The sequence below is a fragment of the Colias philodice genome, chromosome 12 (genome assembly GCF_061535455.1).
Source record: "Colias philodice isolate Cphi_HAF_F1 chromosome 12, ilColPhil1 Martin Lab GWU primary, whole genome shotgun sequence".
Lineage (NCBI taxonomy): Eukaryota > Metazoa > Arthropoda > Insecta > Lepidoptera > Pieridae > Colias > Colias philodice.
The window spans coordinates 7539162-7561668 of record NC_143097.1 but is presented as its reverse complement, the minus strand read 5'-3'; the positions used below and the strand labels follow the sequence as shown (position 1 = coordinate 7561668).

At 31.4% G+C, this 22507-nt stretch overlaps 2 protein-coding genes and 1 long non-coding RNA gene across 3 annotated transcripts in view; 2 read left to right on the top strand and 1 right to left on the bottom strand.

Annotated features, from left to right (window-relative positions):
- Positions 1–899: 899 nt before the first annotated feature.
- On the top strand, positions 900–4115 carry LOC149484164 (serine/threonine-protein kinase RIO1-like). The gene is made up of 4 exons (XM_089701818.1): positions 900–1087; positions 1251–2396; positions 2739–2925; positions 3875–4115. The coding sequence occupies exons 1-4, from the start codon at positions 1025–1027 to the stop codon at positions 4030–4032; spliced, it is 1554 nt and encodes a 517-aa protein (XP_089557944.1). The 5' UTR covers positions 900–1024; the 3' UTR covers positions 4033–4115.
- Positions 4116–4263: 148 nt separating this feature from the next.
- LOC149484161 (ATP-binding cassette sub-family G member 1) overlaps positions 4264–22507 on the bottom strand; it is a 73388-nt gene continuing 55144 nt past the window's right edge. The window contains exons 6-10 of the mRNA XM_089701801.1: positions 14372–14486; positions 13576–13968; positions 9307–9471; positions 5757–6013; positions 4264–5479 (exon numbers count right to left, since the gene is read on the bottom strand). Coding sequence (XP_089557927.1) covers positions 5138–5479; positions 5757–6013; positions 9307–9471; positions 13576–13968; positions 14372–14486 — 1272 coding nt within the window. The 3' untranslated portion in view covers positions 4264–5137. The remainder of the gene's footprint in view (positions 5480–5756; positions 6014–9306; positions 9472–13575; positions 13969–14371; positions 14487–22507) is intronic.
- Positions 7147–8418, top strand: LOC149484163 (uncharacterized). The gene is made up of 3 exons (XR_016316414.1): positions 7147–7501; positions 7628–7689; positions 7764–8418. It is a non-coding gene; the product is annotated as an uncharacterized LOC149484163 (long non-coding RNA).

Here is a 22507-nt window from a genome sequence, read left to right as displayed (position 1 = left end):
ATTATACGTCAAAATGACGCACAACATCCTCTTTACAACCAAATGGCGGAATTTACCGGGATGAGCCAACTATGTACTGCAAGGTCTCGACGGCTAATAAGTTGGTTCTGGATTTTGCAGCGATTCGATGGTAAATATAGAAGAGTTCATACGTCAAATTTACGTAGATTGGACTTCTAGGGTTAAATGCATAAATACCTAAATGTTGTTTTGTTTTTATTATCTAATAACGATAAAAAAAACCCGTTGATTTTCGTTTTTCAAGCTACGTGCATAGTTTTTCCACTAAAATGCCTCAATTGAGTCATAAAGTACACAAATTTCAAGCATAATAAGTCACATCATTTCTATAAAACCAAAACTGACAATAATATAAGTCGTGTTGTGCGATTATGAACATAGTGCATAAGGCCATAAGTCGTTATATTGCAAAGAGTAAAAAAAAATTATGTGAATACATTGAGTTATTCCATGAAGTACTCGTTCATAAGGCAACAACTACAAAAAAACACGAAAAAAGTATATTTATGGGGTTGTTACAATATGTGTTCATATGTAAAACTATAGTCTAACATCATATCTTACCCATACAAGCTTAAAATTTTGAATTAATAAAGATTTAGTATTGATATATAGTTTTTTGTCTCTCCTGAAAAGTGCTGTTTTTGAGTTATTCCCTTATTCACTGGAGGCACAGAATTATTACAATAAGAAGACGTGTTCTTGAAAATCCAACGCTAAGATCTCGATCGCACTCTTTTAATCTCAGAGCAATATAGGTTTATTCCTCTGAGCTTTTAATATTGCATTCTAGCAATATTAAAGTGATGTCAAATGTCTTATTAGTATGTCAAATGTTAGGCGTCAATTGTCATTTGTCAAATTCAAATGTCAAAAAATATAAATACATGTGGATATTCGATTATCGTGTGGTAAAAGTTTTTAAATATTGTTTTTTTTTTCTTTAATTCTATATCAAAATCTATTATTCTCCGAATAACTAGATAATAATAAGTTATTAGCAATGTCTGACGGCCAATTCAGTGATTACGAAGAAGATATATCTACAAAGGTTAAGTCAGTGCGGGTTAGTATTCAAAACCTTAGTTTTTGAATTATTTATGATTATCAGCGCATTAGAAGTTTGATTATGTATAATAAAAAACTTATTTGTAAATCCTTTCGTGTCTATGCTACCGAGATCCCGAACATTTCTTTTCTACACAGTTTAAACATAACTCAATGTATAGTTTGCAGATACTCCTACATATCGAGAAATAAGCAGTGACGATCTTGATTCAGATGACTACTTCTATGATTCGGACGATCAAACACAAGGCCCAAATAAAAAAAAAGAAAATGTTAATGCCCAAGCTCCTACACACAAAATAACATCATATCAACCTAGTGAAAAACTTTTTAAGAAGTATGTTAATCGAATTAACGTTGATAAGTATGAACCATCAATGAGCGAAAATACTCAGAAATTTATAGAGCGTAATGATCGTAAAATTGACAATGAAAGAATTAGGATTAAAGATAAGCATGACAGGGCTACAGCTGAGCAGGTTATGGATCCTCGAACTAAAATGATTCTATTTAAACTTCTCAATAGAGGAATCATAAATGAGATCAACGGATGCATATCTACGGGCAAGGAAGCTAATGTATACCATGCTACATCAAAAGACGGTAGAGATTTTGCTGTAAAGATATTCAAAACGTCAATATTGATTTTCAAAGACAGAGACAAGTATGTATCAGGAGAATATAGGTTTAGAAATGGCTACTGCAGATCAAACCCCAGGAAAATGGTCAAAACATGGGCTGAGAAAGAGATGAGAAACCTTGTAAGATTGTTCAATGCTAATTTAAATGTTCCTGAACCTATAATACTAAGAAGCCATGTGCTTGTGATGACTTTTATGGGAGAAAAAGGATGGCCGTCTCCAAAACTGAAGGATGTTGAAATATCTCAAACCGCAGCTCGATCACTATACAGAGATTGTATCACTATGATGTGGAAAATGTTCAACATATGTAAACTAGTACATGCCGACTTATCAGAATATAATCTTTTGTACCATAACGGAAACATAGTTATGATAGATGTCTCGCAGTCTGTGGAACACGACCACCCACATGCTTTCGAGTTTTTGAGAAAGGATTGCACTAATATATCTGACTTCTTCAGAAAGAGAGGTGTGGCTACATTAACAGTGAAAGAATTGTTTGATTTCATTACTGATACATCAATAAATGAAAGCAATTTAGAGGAATGTCTTGAGAAATTATCAGAAAAGGCAGCGTCAAGGAACTTTGACGAAATGAGCGCACAGGAACAGGTTGAAGAGGAAGCATTTAAAAATGTTTACATTCCCAAGAGATTGACTGAGGTAAGATTACTGTAGTCTTAAAGTCTTTATAACCACAAAAATTTCAAATACTTGATAGCCTTTGTGCCAAAATTTATTTTTAGTTCCAATACATGATGATATAAAGTAGCTACTGATATTTTTTATAGATCCCATACAATTTTTATTAGCAGTATTATAGAAAATTCAATTATTTGTCTAGTTTTGTAGACTTTCTTCTGTTATTTTCCAGTATCATCATACAGAGTAAACCTAATTGTAATAGTAGTGACTATAATTGTATGCAGCAGTTATTTCATGGTGTATCATTGTGGTTTAAATTGTTTATTTCTATGAGTTAAAATTATTTTACTATTACTTTAGGTTATCAACTATGAGCGAGATATAACAAAAGCTAAGAAAGGCGATACAACAGACCTAATCTACAAGAAAATAGCTGGTTTCAATAAAGATCTCACAGGAACAGTGGATAAACCGGACATTTTGCAAGAAGACGAGATATCGGAGAGCGGTTCAGATAGTGATTCTGAAAATGAGGAGGATGATGAAAGTAAGTTATTTTTAACATATTACAAAAATAATTTGGAAAATCCAAAAGTGCACGCCTCATAATTTTTTTTAATAATTATTTATTAATTATTATTTTTGTTTATTTAATAACAATTAAACCACATCGAATCAGACCCTGAAAAATGAAAGGGTTCTATTCCTGAGCATACTCAAGTGTAAGAGAAAAAAAAAGACTCGATTAGTAAAGTATTTCGGTCGCTATCGTGTTAACAAGAAAATCCTCCGCACATACAGACACACGGACGTCCAAGACAGAACTTTTTTAAACTGTTTTTTAACTAGTTTAAATAACAAAAATGACATCAAAAATATCATGAATGTTAAAAATAGTGTTTTTTCTTAATATGTGTGTGTATGTATTATCTTACAAGTGCAATGTATGATACATAAAGACATTTTAAGTTTGAAAAATCAGATGTTTTGCGCGAAGTGACAGTAGTACCCACCTCAACGCTTCGCTTATGAGGCGTGCAATAATAATATGCATATAGATTTCAGAATATGAAGGAAAGGAAATCTCTTTTATAGATTGTTAGGTATAAATTACATTTTGTTGGAAACTAGGCAAAGAATAGGAAAGGATATAATATGTTATTATTGTTTTACATAAGTTAAACAATGGTAAACTTATAAAAATCTTTTTTATCATTTTCAATACAATATAAATAATCTATGCATTAATTTTCTTTTTGAATTTTGAATATAATTTTAAAAAATTAACAAGAATTAAGAACCTATTAGTTCAGGATCCATCGCCCATTTTTGCACTTGATTACTATCAAGCAAATTTTCCGTGAGTAGCTTTATTTTGATGAGACGCCCAATAATTTCCTGTACGAAATTCTCGATTGTGGTAGCTTACAGAGGTAACAAGGATAAAATGTTTTGATTTGATGGTTCTCTCAATTTTTACTTTTATGGCTTTTCAGAAACAAAATTCAAAAACTCGGCTCGACCCAGAGACGAATCGCCAAACAGCAAGAAGGCAAGAAAGAAAGCTGTTAAAGAAGAAAAAGCGGAAAAACGTAAATCAAAAACAAAGAAACATGTTAAAAAACGCAGAGATAAAGGAACAGGCAAGAAGTAAATCCCTTTTTATGTATGTTGTAACTGTAAGGTAACATGAAATGTTTGTAAATAAGTGGTAAAAAATACACATATTATAAGTTATTTTTTTCCTTTATTAAAAAAGTAAAAAGTTCCTACATACCTGTTATATATTTTATAACTACATGCTTATTATAGTACATTCATTTACATAAAATGCTAAAACGAAATGTATATAATATCACTACCGTTAAATACCTCTTATACTATATATGTACATTTATTATATCTACAAATAAATATCTAAATATAGTTATGCAGTTAACTGGTAATTTGATGAGGACTATTAAATTGACAATGTTTGGAATTTAATCAATTTTCATAACAATATTCTTTGTTACATCGTAAATATCACAATATTAATTTTAAACAAGATACAATTTTTTATATTGAAAACAATGAATTCCGCATTATCATTTTGAACCAGAATAGTATAGAAAATAATACTCATTTATGGAATTTGTACTAAGTAAAAACATTTATTCCTGTCTTTCTTCCACGGAATTAGTCCTAGGTAAATATATTAACTTAGGTAAGTTTAATATTTCAAACTACCTTCACCAGTTAATTTATGACACAAAAAATAGAATACTGCATATTATTCCATTTTATGTTTGTAAAACTCAAAATAATAGAGAAAAAAGTAGACACCATAAATGAACGAGCTATGGCTTTAGTAATGTTTTTATTATATTTACTAATAAATAAAGTAAGTACACAAAACACAGTTTCAACACTGGGCAAGTACGAGCACACAAATATTGTATAAGATACGTTATACATTATTTGAAGGAGTGATAAGAGCCACCTATCAAGGAAACACAACCAATTACAATAAATGGTCGATTTAATTAGAAATATGGCTAAATCAATGTCTAAACTACAAATCAGTCATACGCCTATACATACAGGATTTCTTTGGCTACACAAATTCCTGTTTGAAAAAATGCATCTGATCACGACGTAACTATAAATAATTTGCATATAACGTTATCACATATCGTTGTACTAGCAGTACCGGGGAATATTGAATATCACATTGAATGTTTGTTTTTACATTGAATGTTCACGAATTAATTGACCAATCATGTCGCGAATCGCCATCTCAGTCCCATGAAGCAGAGAAATCTGACGGAGAGCATGATTATGACCATTATGAGGATTTCGAACCAGACTGAATTGTTTTCGATGTCTAGATATTTTAATAGGACATCTGGTTTGGCGAAATGGCAGTAGACATCGCTGCATTCTAGGGGTTGTCTTCCGAAGCCGAAAATAGTTAGGACCATAGCAACAACGCCGCAACGGATGAAGGATGTTTTCATAATGATGTTCATTAGAAGTGGGATGCGGTGTGCAAAGTCGAAGCCATAGATGGCCAGGCCGAGGAAAGGAGCAATGGCGGCTGGGCCGATTGCGCAGCCGTTCTGGAAAATAATATAATTATTGTAACAGGTAAAAATAAATTCTGCCAAATTATTTAATATTTTTAAGCGACTGAAAGCACAACTGGATGGATTTTCAAAAATTATTTTATTTTAAGGAAGTTTCATCTTTACTAGAGGGGGTAACTAAACCTTTTTGTTTTAATATAATGTTACGAGTACGAGAATACAAGCAGCAAGGTTTTTAAAGAGGTTTAATATGAATAATGTTATCTAAGGATTTTTAATTATTATCATGATCGTAAAAAAAATAACTTACTCGCACACTGAACACCGATCCAATAGCCATTCCCACGCCCTCTGACACCAGAGACACAATGTTGCCAGTGAGACAAAACGTCAGATATCTGTCATACGCGAACGGCACGCCGACCATAAAGTACACAATGGTACAGAAGATCACGTTCAGTGACACTTGTACTGGCAACTTCGATACTGTCAACGCTGCGTAGTATGGAACTAGGTTGTACCAGCCGTTGAAATGCTCCTTTTTAACTAGTTTTACTTCTTGCGGATCTGGAATATGAGAATTTTTATTATTAGTGTGAATTTAGGTAAAGTGTAGCTGGGGTATACCCCAGCCCCCCTATGCAAGTGGCTTTCTGTTAGCGTCAATCTCAATCGTTATATTTCAATCTCATACATTCGTAGTCTATTCTATTGAACGCTACGCTAACAGAAAGCCACTTGCATAGGGGGGCTGTATATAAAAGTACCCGCATAACTAATCACTATATATAGTGATTAGTTATGCGGGTACTTTTCACTATATATAGTGATTAGTTATGCGGGTACTTTTATATATGGATTGATATGGATGCATGATAGAGCCGATAACCAAGAACGGAAAAGTTTGGTACGTTGTATGTAGGTGTAACAATCCTAGGTATATGGGTGTAACAATTATTCTTTTAAAAAATACATGCTATAGCCTTGGACATAGATGTAGGACTTATAGTATCTATCTAGTATCTATATAACGTGTTTTTAATATTGTAAAATCTATATTTACATTCGACTACGTCTTTACGATGTTAATAAAGGCGTTTATATTCAATTGAAGTGTTATTACGACCATCAATAATTAATTATTATTGGTAATAAATAGAATTAATGGTGGTCATTAAAACTTAAAAGGTTTATTTTTAATGGTCATCAGGCATCGCATTACGTGTACTTGTAAAGTACCAAGTACTTATCTAATAAAGTAATTATTTTTTTGAAATTTAAATAAAATAAAAACAAAATATGCCATGGTACAATTTGTTACTGTTTTATATATTTTTATGATATATAAGTACATACATGCAAAACATTGTAGGTACATCTTACTTTTTACCTTATAGATATTTTCGAAGAAATTAAAAAAAAAAACAAATTAAGATCAGTTTTTTGCGACACAGTTTTTACTTACTAATTAAATACTTTAAGGTGATGAATTAATTTTTCTAACATTTACGGCCCTTTTTAAACCTTCGTAATTTTTATATTATTAAAGTTGTCGTGATGAAAATTCTTGACAAGAAAGTTCAATAGTAACACAATACGTCTACCGTTTTAGAAACATGATTCCATGATATTTTCTCGATAGAAAAAAAATACAAAGTTCTCATTGTTATTTTTTTTTAATCTCTGGCATCTTCAAAATAACAAACGTAAAGTTACGACTTTTTGGATATTAACTATAAAATATACAACCTATACGTCTACCGTGTTAGAATTTTGAAATATGCGATGGTTTTGAAATAAACAAGAAATGCTTGAAATTAGCGCCTGACCAGCCAATATAGCGAGAGCCGCCTTGTACCTTCCTACCCCGATCGCTGCACGAGTCATTCCCGCTACGGCCGTCACACGGGGAACTTGTGTCGCTTGCGCAATCGTAAAAAAGGGTGACAACACGATAAGACAAAATGAGACAAATGGGGACAATAAAGAAAATAAGAAGAAGAAACATAAAGGTTGGAGGAAAAAGAATGCTTACAATTGGAACAAATTAATGAAGTAAGTTGGTTTTATTTTAAATTTGATGATAATTGTATTATAGACGATGTTTGATATGTACCCCTGTTTTAAGTACATAACGAATGTGTAAGATTTTTTCATTTATAGCATAAATAATCTTTTCAGAAATCCGGAATCCAGAAGGAAAATAAACCCACTGATTGTTCACAATGTGAACCCACTCCTTCGTAAGTACCTTTATTCAGTCAAAAATGTATGTTATCAACGCTCTACTGGTTTTATCGCATGATTCCATTTTTAGCAAAAAGCAACAAAGTGCAAAGAAATAAAAAATCATGGTGAACTTAGTGGAAGTATGGTGGACGTAATATGGAATTATGGAACAGGAGCTCGTTGGAGTAGTATTATATTTAAAAAAAATACGAAAAAATTTCAAGAATTTCTTAGTAGGTGGTAGATAAGTATGTTGTATAAAGAATTTGATGTTGATATTTATTTCATTTATACTTACTACACCTGTGCGGGAAATTGCTTAGTACTAAAACAGGTTTATATTCATATTTACATAGTAATGTGAGTTTTCATTTCGAAAAATTTTGTGTAAGTATATTAAATTGAGTTCCTGGGTGATCTGGAAACACAATTGGGCCCGGAGGATGGCGCTGCAGTCACTCCTCCTAATCACATGAACTGATTTGGATGAATATTTGTGTGCACATTTCATTGTTGTGGGATGATTGGTTGATTCGTTTTCACATTAGCTAATATTATGTATTTTTGTTGTTAGAAAGTAAACTTAATTTAATGTTTATAATACATTATTATTGGTATAAATAAGCCAGTGTTCGTCTCACATTGCTGTACCTGCCTACCTATCCTACCAGGGCCTAACTTTGTTCTGGCTATTTTATTTTGATTATTTGTAATGAATAATTACTATTATAATAGAGTGCAAAAAATAAATACATAAGTCAATATATTTTGTGTTTTTTTTAAACAATTTTTTTATTTAAAAAAATATCATTCCGACCTCGGCTTTGCCCGCGTGGAATTAGGTTATATCGTGAATCCTGTTTTATCCCACAGAAGTGTTCAGTTCGGATAAAAAGTATCCTATGTGTAAATCCAGGCAATTAGCTATATTTTATCAAAATTGGTAATGTAGTCTTGACGTGATTAAGTAACAACTAACAAAAAAATATACAAATTAACATCCAAAGTTTCGCATCAGTTTTACTGTATTAGCGATATCTTCCACTCTTGACTTTGACTGAGAAGAATTAGGGTTTATAACTTCTTTCAGAAATAGTACCTTTCATTTCTGGGCATGATGTAATATCTACGTCAGCATCAAATTCTATCTATATATATCTATATAATTCAGTAGTCCGCGTAATTAGGTACCATTTCATTTTTTCAGAGTAACAATATTTTTTGTTATTTTAAAGATTATTTATAACCTGTATTATTTTGTAATAAAGTAAACATTACGAAATAATAATAATTAATAATTATTAATAATGTCTAAGTAGTTGTTAAAAAGAAGATAATTTTGTGAAATGAAATGAAATGAAATGAAATGAAATGATAATTTATTTGTGTGTTTGTGTTTATAAGCAAGAAAATAAAACCAATAAATCAACAATTAAATATATGTATAACAATATTATAACTGTATGACGACTCCATACATGTTTGTCCCGAGTCGGCCAGCGGCAGCGCGGCGAGTTTGCAAGAATGACTTCGCGCACACCCGCGTTCGCGATAGCGAACTATTAGACTCCGCCCGCCAAGCAGTGGATTTTTTTTTGTGTATCGTCTTAATCTTAAAACACAATACTTACACACTAACACAGGAACCATGATTTGCGTGTACACGAAGAAGATAACCAAACCCACACACATCTTCAAATGGTTGAACATTTGGGTGCCGTCGTTCGCCATGTTGAAGAAGCAGACGCCGACGAGCAAAGCGCATCCGATGTGGTGTATGCTTTGGATCCATAGTGCTGAAAATATATGAATGAATTATTAGTTATATTAGGTAAGTATATAATGAACCTAAGCTTAATCGAAATAACTCACGTGTAATAAGTATGTGTTATAATAAATAAAAAAAGACGTGTGGCACTCGGGGACTGACGCGGTAAAGCTATTGTATGCTATGCCTTCAAGCCACACCTCCACGCTCGTTGGAGTGGGAAGCGTGAGGTTTTTCGTTACTAAATTTCTGGATTCGGTCCCCGCGCTCAAGGCCCGCGATAGAAGCTATGCAATAGCTTAATAAATATTTCAGGACAATTTTTACACTCGGCACGATCTGATTCCATACCTACTTAGATTTTAGCTTGCGTTATGGAAGCCAAATGGTTGCAAAACTTAAATATATAATTTTAAATATATGCTTATATAGATTATTAACACCCAGACACAGAGTAAACATCGATGTTTATCACACAAATATTTACTATGGGTGGGAATCGAACCCACGACCTCTGGCTTCGAACTTCGAAGGCAGGGCCGCTACTAACTAAACCAACCGGTCAGTCTAATTATTACTAATGTAAGTACATATATAGATTTTGATTTTATTTAATTCCGGAAATTATTTAAAAATGTACTACCACATGCTGCATGTGTTTTACAATTAGGTACTCGTGCAGTTAAAAACATATTAATCAGTACAAAAATATCACTTTAATAAGCGTAAGTTAAAGTATTTTTAATTAAAAAGTTAAAAACCTAACACGTGTCTTTCAAACTTAGTTATAATCACCGTTTACGTATATTTTGAACAATGCTTCATGAATACAAATTACAATTCCATTGTTCCACATTAAAATACTTTAAATGTGGCAATAAATAATATAAACCATATTTGAGTTATCAGCGTGAGACTCAGCATTTATAAAGCATTAAATCTTGAGTAATTGGTCTTGTAATATAATTAAACATCCTTATAGGAAACAGCTGTTATGCAAATTCATTTTATAATATCAATATTATAACAATAGTAACCTGACACACAATAGTTAGTATGCTAATAAGTATGTTTTTGTTGATTTGAGTATTGTGTAAAACTCGTGTATGAAAGAACTAATAAGTAATAAGTAGGTTATTAAAAGGACGATCATTGTTACATTGCAAGAAGCGTATTAACTAGGGTACTATTTTTATTCTTAAACCGAAAGTAAAAAAAAAAAACAATCGTTATTAACATATTATTAACTATAAAGTACATAAATAGGTTAGAGAAAATTCTTTTATAACTTCCTATTATACCTTATTGATACTGTAATGGGTAGACTTGCCCATAATTTTGAACGAAACCTTTACAACGCGCGTTTAAACGTGATCTCTATGTTACACTTTGCGGTAACAATTTGAACTAAAATAGTTCCTGTTATAAAGTTCTAGGTACTTTCTAAGAGGAAGTATTGTGGACTTTCACTAATAGGAGAAACGAAAGGAAGGCTTATAGAAAATCTAATTATATCTACCTGTACTTCCTAGTTCCTACATTCGAAAGCAAATCCTCACGCCCCTTCTTGCAAAGGAAAATATTTGACAATAGGTAGGTACCTACTTATTAAGTGTAAAATGTTTTTTTTTATCGTAATTATCATTTCAAAAAAAAGCATTTTCTTCTGGCGAAGTCGGTTAACATCAACATCAATTAGTTACATCATATGCCTGTCATCATCGCCATCATCATAATGTATTTGTCGTGCGTTTATATGTTTATTAACAATAATATGATATTTAAAACAATGATATTTTAAGTATAGATACGTTATATACTCACAATATATCCAAAAAAAATGCTTCATATGCAGTGTCAGGCACACACAAATACAATTTTCATTTTACTTAATTTATTACATTGACAGACTGTATAAGAGAGATGGCTCTAATAAAATGATATAAACAAAAAAGACAAAGATAGTTTGTCACTTCCGCGCAGGTGTAAGCAAAAGTCATAAGAATTCGCCAATTAAATATAAATAAACAAATAGTTGCCATGGTAATTGGCATAGACTAACGACACAGAAGGTTCAATGTTATAGAATATAGATGTTAGGTTTCCTGCACAAGTAAATAAATGTGACAATTTCATTTACTATTATATGATTATTATGATGTCGTATTACAGTGAAACTTGGTTAAGTGGGACCTGGATAAGTGAGAAACCTGCATAACTGGAACTCATGCTGAGGTCCCAACACTTTGGCACTGAATTACCTCTGTTAGTGGGATGAGGTAAACCTCTATATCTGGGATTTGTTCTTTCGATTTAACATCATAGTTACCTCTATAACTGAGACAGCGAGTAAATTTTATATGCATAAACCTCTGTAACTGAGATAACATTGTTTGTTTACTCATTCTTATTCTACCCACAAATTCCATTTACATACATAACACGTTATTTTATTTAATGATCGCACCTGTATAACTGAAATAACCTGTATTCTCACCTCTATTAATGGAACCCTCTGTAAATGAGACAGATATTTATTTATACCTGTATATCTGAGACACTGGGTAAGTGGAATACCTCTATAAGTGAAACGACATTGCAGGTCCCTTGATGTCTCACTTAACCAGGTTTCACTGTACAATGAAAAAAAAAATTTTTTTTGGAGATATAACTGTATTAAGTATTTATTACTAGCTGTGGTGTTTGTTTTCGGTCATCATCATTTCACCCGATAAACACCCACTCCTGAGCATACTGTATAATCCTCCTTATAGAACTCCATAAGGACCGATCTTACGCTATTCGTTTCAAGGCAGTTCCCGAAACCCGTACAAGGTCATCACTCCAACTTGTAGGATAATTATAATAATAGTGGTGCCTAGATGAAAAAAAAGGATGAAATAAAAGAATTGATGAAGTATAAGTCTTTTTTATCTAAAACACAAATAAAATTTATGTTCAATAGCTATTTACAGAAAAGCAAATAGCATTTTTCGTCAGTAGCGATAATCTTTTCTTAAATGTTTACGTATATTCAACATCATTTTATTTTTATTTATCATTTTATTATTGCAAACAAACATTTTTGGCATCACGATTTAATAAATAGCTATATTTGTTAATTATATGCACTGGATGTAAACTGTGGATTTAAATATAAAAATAATCAAGTATTTACCCAAATCGAAATTAATAAAATAACCGTTCTATTTTCAATAATCGTATCTACATGATAATCTTTGAACACAGTGTACGCTAGCTTTGTCACACTAGTGATTGAAGCAATGTTTTATCCCTTTCATTATTTCAATACACGTGTCAAGCAAGTGTCATTCATAAAGAATTGTAAATTGTTATTTTTACTCTTAAACTGTAATAATTTAATATATTTTGCTGTGATATGATATTCCTTTATCTTTTTTTATTTTTTTGCACGAATACGTGCACTTTCTGAACACACAGGAAGGCATTTTCGACAACTATAATGTACCTATCGGCATATACGCTCACTGGGACCGGTGACAATCTGACTGATTGCATTGGTCCCAAATGGGACCAATTCACGGAATCAGTTTTGGTGCGTTGATGACGTATCTACCTCTTGTTTCTATATATAATATCATTGATTTAAAACACGAAGGATTGACACCAATGTGAATGTCATAAAATTACAATAATATAATATGTAACTTAATCAGAAATAAATAAACTCCCATAAGAGCTAGAAACTATTATAACCGCGTAACTATAAATGTCAATGCTGAACATCTTCAATGAATACCAATTTACATATAATTGTTTGTAATTAAAATTGTACTATTCAAGTTCATTCTTAGGTACTGTTGAAAAAAAATTTACTTCGAACAGTGAATTCAAATTTTTCCATAGCTCGGCCAAAGGTTTAAATAACAAATTACGAAGCATGAACAAACACTCTTCAGATCTTTGTTGAACCTCATTATGTTTGAAATATAATCAATTAATACGAAAAACAAGAACAGTGACGTCTAAATAAGGGTAATCAGTAATCAGTATTTTAATTGTTTTGTTGTGTTTTACTTACAATTTTCCACATGCAAATGACTAAAAATCAATATAACTACTGAAATTTATGATAAAACATAATATTTACCTTGTCGATTTCTTGATATTTGCAGCAACATTCTAGTAAGTAGTATCGTGAATTGTTCAAAATACGTAGTAGGGTAGCCTCTTGCCTCTGTTTTCTGCATTTTCATCCACGCTATCGACGAATCTTCCCTTGAAATTTTACTGGCTAAAGTCGTTGATGAAGAACTAACTGCTACTGCTGTGTATTCTTTCATATTAAACGAGCACTTTTCATTGGACACTACTAACTCTGTCTCCATTAAATTGTCGTCAGTCTGATAGCAAATCTTCAATTGCATGTTATTGACTGGTTCGTGGGTGGTACTATCTATTTTGGCTGATTTATACATTGTGCCATTGAGTATTTCTTCTGATAATACTTTAATATATTGCTGATGTTCCGTTATTTCTATTACTGAAAAGGGTTATTCATTTATTAATATCAATGTCAACTTAAATAGATTTTAATGATTTTTTACATACCTAATATACCTACGATTTTTCAAAGAATCTATTAGGTACATTAATTCGATTTAAAAATAGGTTAAATAGAGTTCGATTCATTGTTCCAATTATAATAACAATTTCCTGAAAGCTGATCCAAATACCTGCGTTTACATATTAATTTATTGAAATATAAATTTATGTCGACGGAATACGGAAGTTTCTGACCTATCTACTGCAAATAAGCATTACCTCAGCTTATCGACTTAATATTCCGAAAAAACATAACGATATAAACATAGTGAATTATCTGTGATAAAACTTTAACCGATTTACAATTAATTTATAGTTTAAATTAAAAAAAAAATACTTACTGAAATCTGCTGGATTATGGTGTCGTGGGCATACCAAACCCAGTGTTGAAAGGTGGGGAACCATAGCGTCCGTGTCACCTTGGTAGATGCAGAGACCATCTGCGATTATGTACGCCTGTAAAGAAAATTATACATTTAGTTATAAATAGAAAACCGGCCAAGTGCGAGTCAGACTCACGTATAAAGGGTTCCGTATAATTGAAAATCATTGATTGTATGGGGACGCCCATTCATATTTTTTTATTACTATTTCTTGTTATAGCGGCAACGGAAATACCTACATCATTTGTGAACATTTGCTTTTTAGCTATCTCCGTTTATGAAATACAGCCTGGAGACATATGGCCACAGACAGACAGCGGAGGCTTAGTAATAGGGTCCCGTACCCTTTGGATACGGAACTCTAAAAAGGTACAATATCCATACTATAATATTATAAATGCGAAAGTAAATCTGTCTGTCTGTCTGTTACTCAATCACGCCTAAACTACTGAACCAATTTTCATGAAATTTGGTATGGAGATATTTTGATACCCGAGAAGGGACATAGGCTACTTTTTATCCCGGGAAAATGACGCAATCCCGGAAATCCCACGGGAATGGGAACAATGCGGGTTTTTCTTTGACTGCGCGGGCGAAGCCGCGGGCGGAAACCTAGTATTATATAAATTGAATGCATAAGTCGTTATTTTTAATCCATTGAAATAACTTAATAATAAAAAAAGTTAATTGATAGCGATTTGACGCGGTAATCTCAGGAATTACTGGCCTGACTTGAAAAATTGTACCTACGGGACTTCTCTTCATACTAGGTAATTATTATTAGAAAAAGCAAGACATGTTAATAGGCATGACGACAGTATCCATAAATGATCGTATTAGTGTTTTTAAGGGAAAATGTATAATAAATAAATTAAATATAGCGACTTAGAAATCTTAAAAACATTAAGATTAATGAGATTATCAATAAAATAAAACATTGAAATTCTGAAGTTCGCCATTTTGACTAAAACACGCGTGACGTCACGCATAAGTAAACAACTCACGTCAGATGTATTTTGTTGTTATGAATATGTTGAGAATACGCATTTTTATTTATTTTCTATTGTTTCACGTATGCTTTATCGACTCAGAACAGAAATATAATTGCGAATTCACGAATACATGGTTCGGGATTCTCCGCGCCAACTTTATACAATAATTTCTTATTATTTTGTCGCTTGAAATAATTACTAACACATTTTTGAGCATTATTTTTACGTGGATTCACACTGCAATACTGCACACCACTTAAAAACTTTGTAATTCGTTTCTATAACACATATTAAATAAATACTTTTTTAATTTTCTTCGCAATGCGTACAAATAATTACGTATTTACCAAAGTTTGACGTCACGCCTACGCCATGACACCTGCGAGCTGTTTTGGCACAGATATTAAATATTTTTTGAAAAATGGCTTTAACACGTTCGCGGACAGTACTGGTTTACAGGTTGCAGCTACTGAGACACTACTTTTTTTCATACATTGCCCAGGGGCGTAGTGTTACAACACATGGTTAAAAAACCATATGATATGACAGAACGGATATAGGCGTAAACGTCGTAAGTACTCAGCGTCAGATTCATAGTCACCATCATCAGCAAATGGGTATGGACTCGATTCAGGGGTATGCGCTGCATCAAACAGGTCTTGAAGACGTTTTTGTTCCTTTTCGAACGAGTCTCGAGACGCCATTTGCTAAAATATTCGTAACAAATTTAGTTCAACAAAATCATGTTGACAACAAACAATAGCAACATAAATATGTTGTTTACATAAGCAACTAGACTTGAATTAGTACATCCAGTATGAGTAAAACAATTAAATTACGTTGGAAACAAAATACTCACTTTCTAAACAACAATTCACACGCGCCACGCGGGATCACCGCAGCGGCGCAGTACTCGACTAACCGTATGGCGTATGCAAACATGACGCCCACGGGCGTAGTGTGCGCGGAGAGAGGGGTAAAAAAATATGAATGTATGCGTGGAAGTACCTTCCTTTGACGAATTTTTGTAAATAATGCAGTGACAGTACAAAAGTCGTAATTATACCTGTGATGACAGTACAACATGCCGTTCTTTATGATAGTATGAAAAATCGCTCGTCGTTTGGCGTACTGATTTTATGCAAGTAAAAACTGATACGTCGACAGACGTACTGTCGTATCACTTTTAGCTGTCTAGACGCCTGTGGTCGTTACTGTCCGCGAACGTGTTAATCTTCGTTAAATTTAAGTATATTACCGAAATATAGGGTTTTTCTTGTATAGTAAACGTATACACACATTATGGAAGAGAATTTCAAAATCTTTCGTCATGCCTATTGTAAGCACTAAGCACGTGTAGAATAATTTGCATAGCGGTTGTAAATGTAATTTATTTAATTACAGCTATCTATAAAACAAGTACCTACTTAAAATCTTAGAGCATTAAACCAACTGAATGCTCTAAGAGTAAAATAATAAAATACATAGAATAAGTGAGTTACAGAAAAACTAGGTACCTATATATATCTATAGCATTCATTAGATTAGATACTTATTCTTTATTTCATAAATAACGATATTATAAATATTAGGTGTTTTTGTTAGGCTGTAGTGGTCGCATGAAACCAAAGAATGCTTAAAACGTTAAATATTTCATACCTCATAAATCATAATCAATAGAGTGGGCAAAACTTAAATTCAACAAAAAGACTTGTTCATTTTATGTAGGAGTGACAATTTAAAAAATATCTTTAATTGTATTTTATCACTAACATCGACTATCGTATAGATAGCCAAACTTAAATTTATCCATATAAATGGAGTTTTTTTGCAATGAATTTTAAATTAATTTACTAATTCTAGGATAGATAGGTAGGTAGGTATCCAAAGATCGTAAGAACTGTTTATATTCCAAAGTTTATTCATTTGCAATTGAGAAAATTATCGTCTTTTATTATTTTAACCTTCAGATAAAGCGATTTAATTAATCGGAATACAAGATACCTAATATAATTCGGCACATAGACTTTGAACTTATCATTTGAACTCATTTTAAACTATATAAATTTTAAAAGTTCTTGACATTGTTTTCTTAGTTCAAGTTCGATACAATAAAAAAATATTTTGACTAATTTAAGCAGAATAATTAGATATTAGTAGTTACATGCAGAACTAAAAATTAGTCTATTATTATTATCACTACAGAATTTTTACTAGACACTTTCTCTATGATAAGTGCTCAAACAAAGTGAGACAAACTGACAATATATTACATTTACATAGTAGGTACAGGTAGGTACTGGTAGGTACCTACTCCCGTACCCTACTTTTTAGAATAGTACCTATAAATTAAAAGGTTAGGTTATGAACCTATATTTTCTACTCGCACAGGTACCTACACTTACCATGTAACTGTTACAAATAAACAATTAAGTGTATAAGTGTGTAACTTATATTTATAACTACTTCCTACCCGACAAACAATAGTGGAATTATTGCGATAAATCACACATTAATTAGTAATCAATACTAGTCGCAATTACAGAATATTACGTAAACGTCGCGGGCACGTTACCTTTCGAGTCAATAGCTATTGTTTTTTGAATCTTTAATCGTTTGTTATTTATAACCACAAACCACGAAGTAAAGGGATAATTGATATTATAATAACTTAATTAAAGTCTATACTATACTATAGTCTACTGTCTAGTAACTACTATAATAGTCTACCTGTATATTTATACTTAATACTAGCGGTCCGCCCCGGCTTCGCCCGTGGTACATGTTTATGTTTTCTCTACGTATAAGAACCATCCTCGTACTTCAAGGAATATAGTAAAAAAAGAATTATCGAAATCGGTTCAGCCGTTCTCGAGTTATGCGCTTACCAACACATTTTGCGATTCATTTTTATATATAAGAAGATTATGAAACTGAAGAGATTGTTTGCTTGAACGCGCTAATCTCAGAAATCACGGATTCGACTAAAAAAATTACTGCACTTTTAGATAGTCCATTTATGGAGGAAGGCAGCTATATACCATCACGCTAACACCGATAGGAGCGGAGCAATGCCGGTAAAACCACAAGGCACAAATAGTTTTTTTTTTTTACTCTATATCTAGAGTAAAAATCCCCTCCCCTATCAGGATGCGCTTGACCACAATCTCGCCTGATGGAATGCTAAGATGCGGTCTAAGATGGTACGCGCTTCCCTAGTAGGTACCGGTTCACTCTTCGCTTGAAGACCCCCATATTGTACTCGTCGGGGAACACAGATTCAGGAAGCGCGTTCCAGTCCCTACAAGTCCTTCAGTTCCAGTTTAGAAATACCTACGTCGGGATTTACTGTTAAAATGTATTCATATTCTAACAAATGTGTAACAAAAATCAATACATATAGAACTATATTTATAACAGGACCGGGCAAGAAAATCGATGAGCATAACAATGAAAAACGCATCTGCGCCGTGCCGTGTTTCCTTTAGCTACAATAACATCAGAAGTCGTTTTTACAAAATTTTCCAAGACGTAAAAGGTTTATTAATAAGTTAATAACCATATAAACCTTATTTAGAATTCATGCCGAAAATAGTTATAACCCTGAACTTTATTAATTTAATATCGTTTTGCAGTATTCCCACGCTTTTTACTTAAATAATTTCAAATACCTAGGGTATAGTGCCAACTGCATAATATATATCATATAATAGATAACAGATAATCTACATTTCTATGAACCTGCTTTCAAAGAGATATTAATATACTGATATATTATTTAAAAACAGTATGTTATACGTTATACCATGGATTACCTAATACTAGTAATACTATACAACAAAGCAGTGGTATTATAGAAGTATAATAATTACAATAAATAACAAATCAATGCATAATATTGTTGTGAGGTAATTCAAATGAAATTATTACTTGAAGGCGTTGACGTGATTTCTAATATATTATGCTTAAGCTATAAATGTGAGAATAATTATATATTGTACATATAATTGTGTAATACCTACAATAATAATATGTAATAACAAATGGTATAAACAAAGGATAAAATTATTGCAACAACTTTTTTATTGCATACTAGCGGTCCGCCCCGGCTTCGCCCGTGGTACATATTTCGCAATAAAAGATAGCCTATGTTCTCACTCAGGGTCTAAAGATAATCTGTGCCAAATCGGTCCAGTAGTTGATGCGTGAAAACCATACATACATACATACAAACCTTTCCTCTTTATAATATTAGTATAGATCGGGATGTTCATTTCAAATTATGTTTCGTAGGTATCAAACAATTCTGAATAATCTATTCCAGTCTTAAATACATGCTATTCGAAACCTATTAAGTATTTAGAAATAAAAATAAATATTTTTGAAATATGAAATCGTCCAAGAGTTAAGTAAGCCTACCTACCACGACCTGTAGTAGGTATATCTTATGTAGACAACGATGAAAAGCCTCATTCTCACATAATTATGTTTGATAGGAAACTATGATAGTCATTCAAATTTTAGTGCATTTTCATTATAATGTAAAAGGATGAATGAGTACAAGCAAAACTCTACGTAACAACGTGGGAAACAACTATGTTTTTCATAAATTGCAAAACGGAAAATACTACGAATCATTAAAATGTCATTAGCTTGATACAGTGAAAAATCTGCAATTTTCTTCCACATAATTACAAAATATAACGAGTTCATATGTGATTTATGTATTGAGATAATCTCATGTAGATATCTGTGGCAGTATTAACACGATGTTATATTTAATAGCTTATTACTATGTCTTATATAATATATTGTACTCCGGCTTATGTAATCTACATAAGAAATAAATTATATTATGAAGCCCCATTGCAGTATTTTACACTGCTTCTCGTGACATATTCATAGATTGAAATAATGCGATTGTGTAGGTTTTTAATCACAGTAAAAACCACATCTTCAATGTCATTTAATCAAATAACCAGAAAGAAAGGATTTGATAAAAATTTAAATTTATATTCACCTTGACACACTTTTTTCGACCGATTTCAAACAATATTTATTACCTAGTGACAAAATTTTTATATTTACTAATGATGTTCATTGACTCCAAATGTGAATTATGTAAACAAAGGATATTTTTTGTTAAGATAGTAAAACAAAGGTAAAAACAATATACAAACATAATACAATTGTTTTCAAACTTACTTGATTTTAATTTCTAGAACTATCGAAAGTTTATTATTAAATTTATAATTCCATCACTTTCAAATGTGCGATTAGTAAATTAAGTTCGATCGTACTTGATAAAATTGTATTATTGTATTGTTTAATTGTTTCGTAGTAACTAAACGATTTGTTAATTATTTTTCAACTGATTTATATATTGTAAAAATATTTTATAAAGTTAGGTAGATAATATCAGTATTTTAAAATAAATATTGCGAAAAATCCACATGCAATGTTTTATATTATTTACATTTTTCATATACCACCATTCTACCCAACATTCTATAATGGGTACGTTTTCCTCTTTTTTGTATACCATGTCAAAAAATATATATATATACTAATTTTTTCCACTTTGTCATTGTTATAATTAATGTAAAACTACTGTCACATTAATTGTCTTATTATTGGTATTCATTTTTATTGGCGTATTGTTTTGTTAAAGTTAATTATAAATATTGTAATATGTACAAATAGCTGTAAGGAATATATGTATGTAAAAAATAAATAAAAAAATAAAATAAAAATAACTTTAGAATATTAATTTGGTGCAAAAAATAAACATTTTATTAAGGGTATGTTGTTATTGATTATACCAAATAAATTGGTGAGTATAGAAATAATATGCTGTTACATTTATTAAAATGTTATTGTTGGTGGTTGTAAATTCACTAAATTGACTTCTTTCCTATCTTATTTGTTTAAATATCTTAAGAAACTTTTGCATAATATGGCAAAAAAACTTCTTCAAAATCTCGACTTGGGCAAATCTGTTTGCTTAACGATTAAAATCAATATATCCAATCGGTATAAAAAACACATCGTTTACTAAAAATGCATTAAAATGTAGGCAAAAGTTATTAACATGATTATGTTAATAAACCTATTTATTGATGAACACATAAGATGTTTCAGAACTTGATTATTTTAGTAAAATTATTAAATTGAAGATTTGATAATTAGTATGTTACTTCGCGAGACAAGCGGCTGGTTTAAATATTAAATTAACAATCAAATAATTATGTGGAATTTTTTGGAAAAGGGAAATATATAATTACAATTACAATTTATTACATTATACAATTTATATTCATGTAAAAGTATATAAATATAACAAGGCTACTAAAACAATTTATACAAGCCAATTATTCCCTAGCTAAGTTACTGGGCAACCCGTGTTTAAGAGAAACAGCTTGCTTCTAAAATAAATTCACAAAAAGCCTCTTAACAAGTAGGTACTTAAGATTAACATATAATTCTCTCACTAATTGTGCAAATACCACACCATTACATGCTATAATAAATTACTTTCAGTTTAAAATGGTTTTAATTGATTCGATCTAACGTTCTATCTTGTCGCCAACAATTGATACAAAGTAGATAATTATTATTGAATACTTAGCTTCAGCAAGTGGGTCAAAGACGTTTAACTGCATGTCTTACTTGTTTCAATGAGAAACAATAAAACGAATTAGTTCATTTCACAATTAATCAAAACAGTTGCAAGTTGCGATATGAAATCTCAGAATCGGTATCAATTCTTGTAGTCACATTTTTATCATTGAAAATCCGTTTCCAGTTATTGTTTTATGCAATTTTATTTTATTACAATTTTGACTTTAATATAAATTTAGTTTTAATTAGTCTGGGATACATCGTCCATTTTTGCAAGTGATTACTATCAAGCTAATTTTTCGTGAGTAGCTTTATTTTGATGAGATGCCCAATAATTTCATGTACGAAACTCTCGATTGTGGTAGCTACCAGAGGAAACAAGGATAAAATATTTTGATTTTATGGTTCTCAAATATTAATTACCAACTGAATGTTTTTTTTTGTTCAATCTCAAGATAATTATCTAAATTATTCGAAAAAA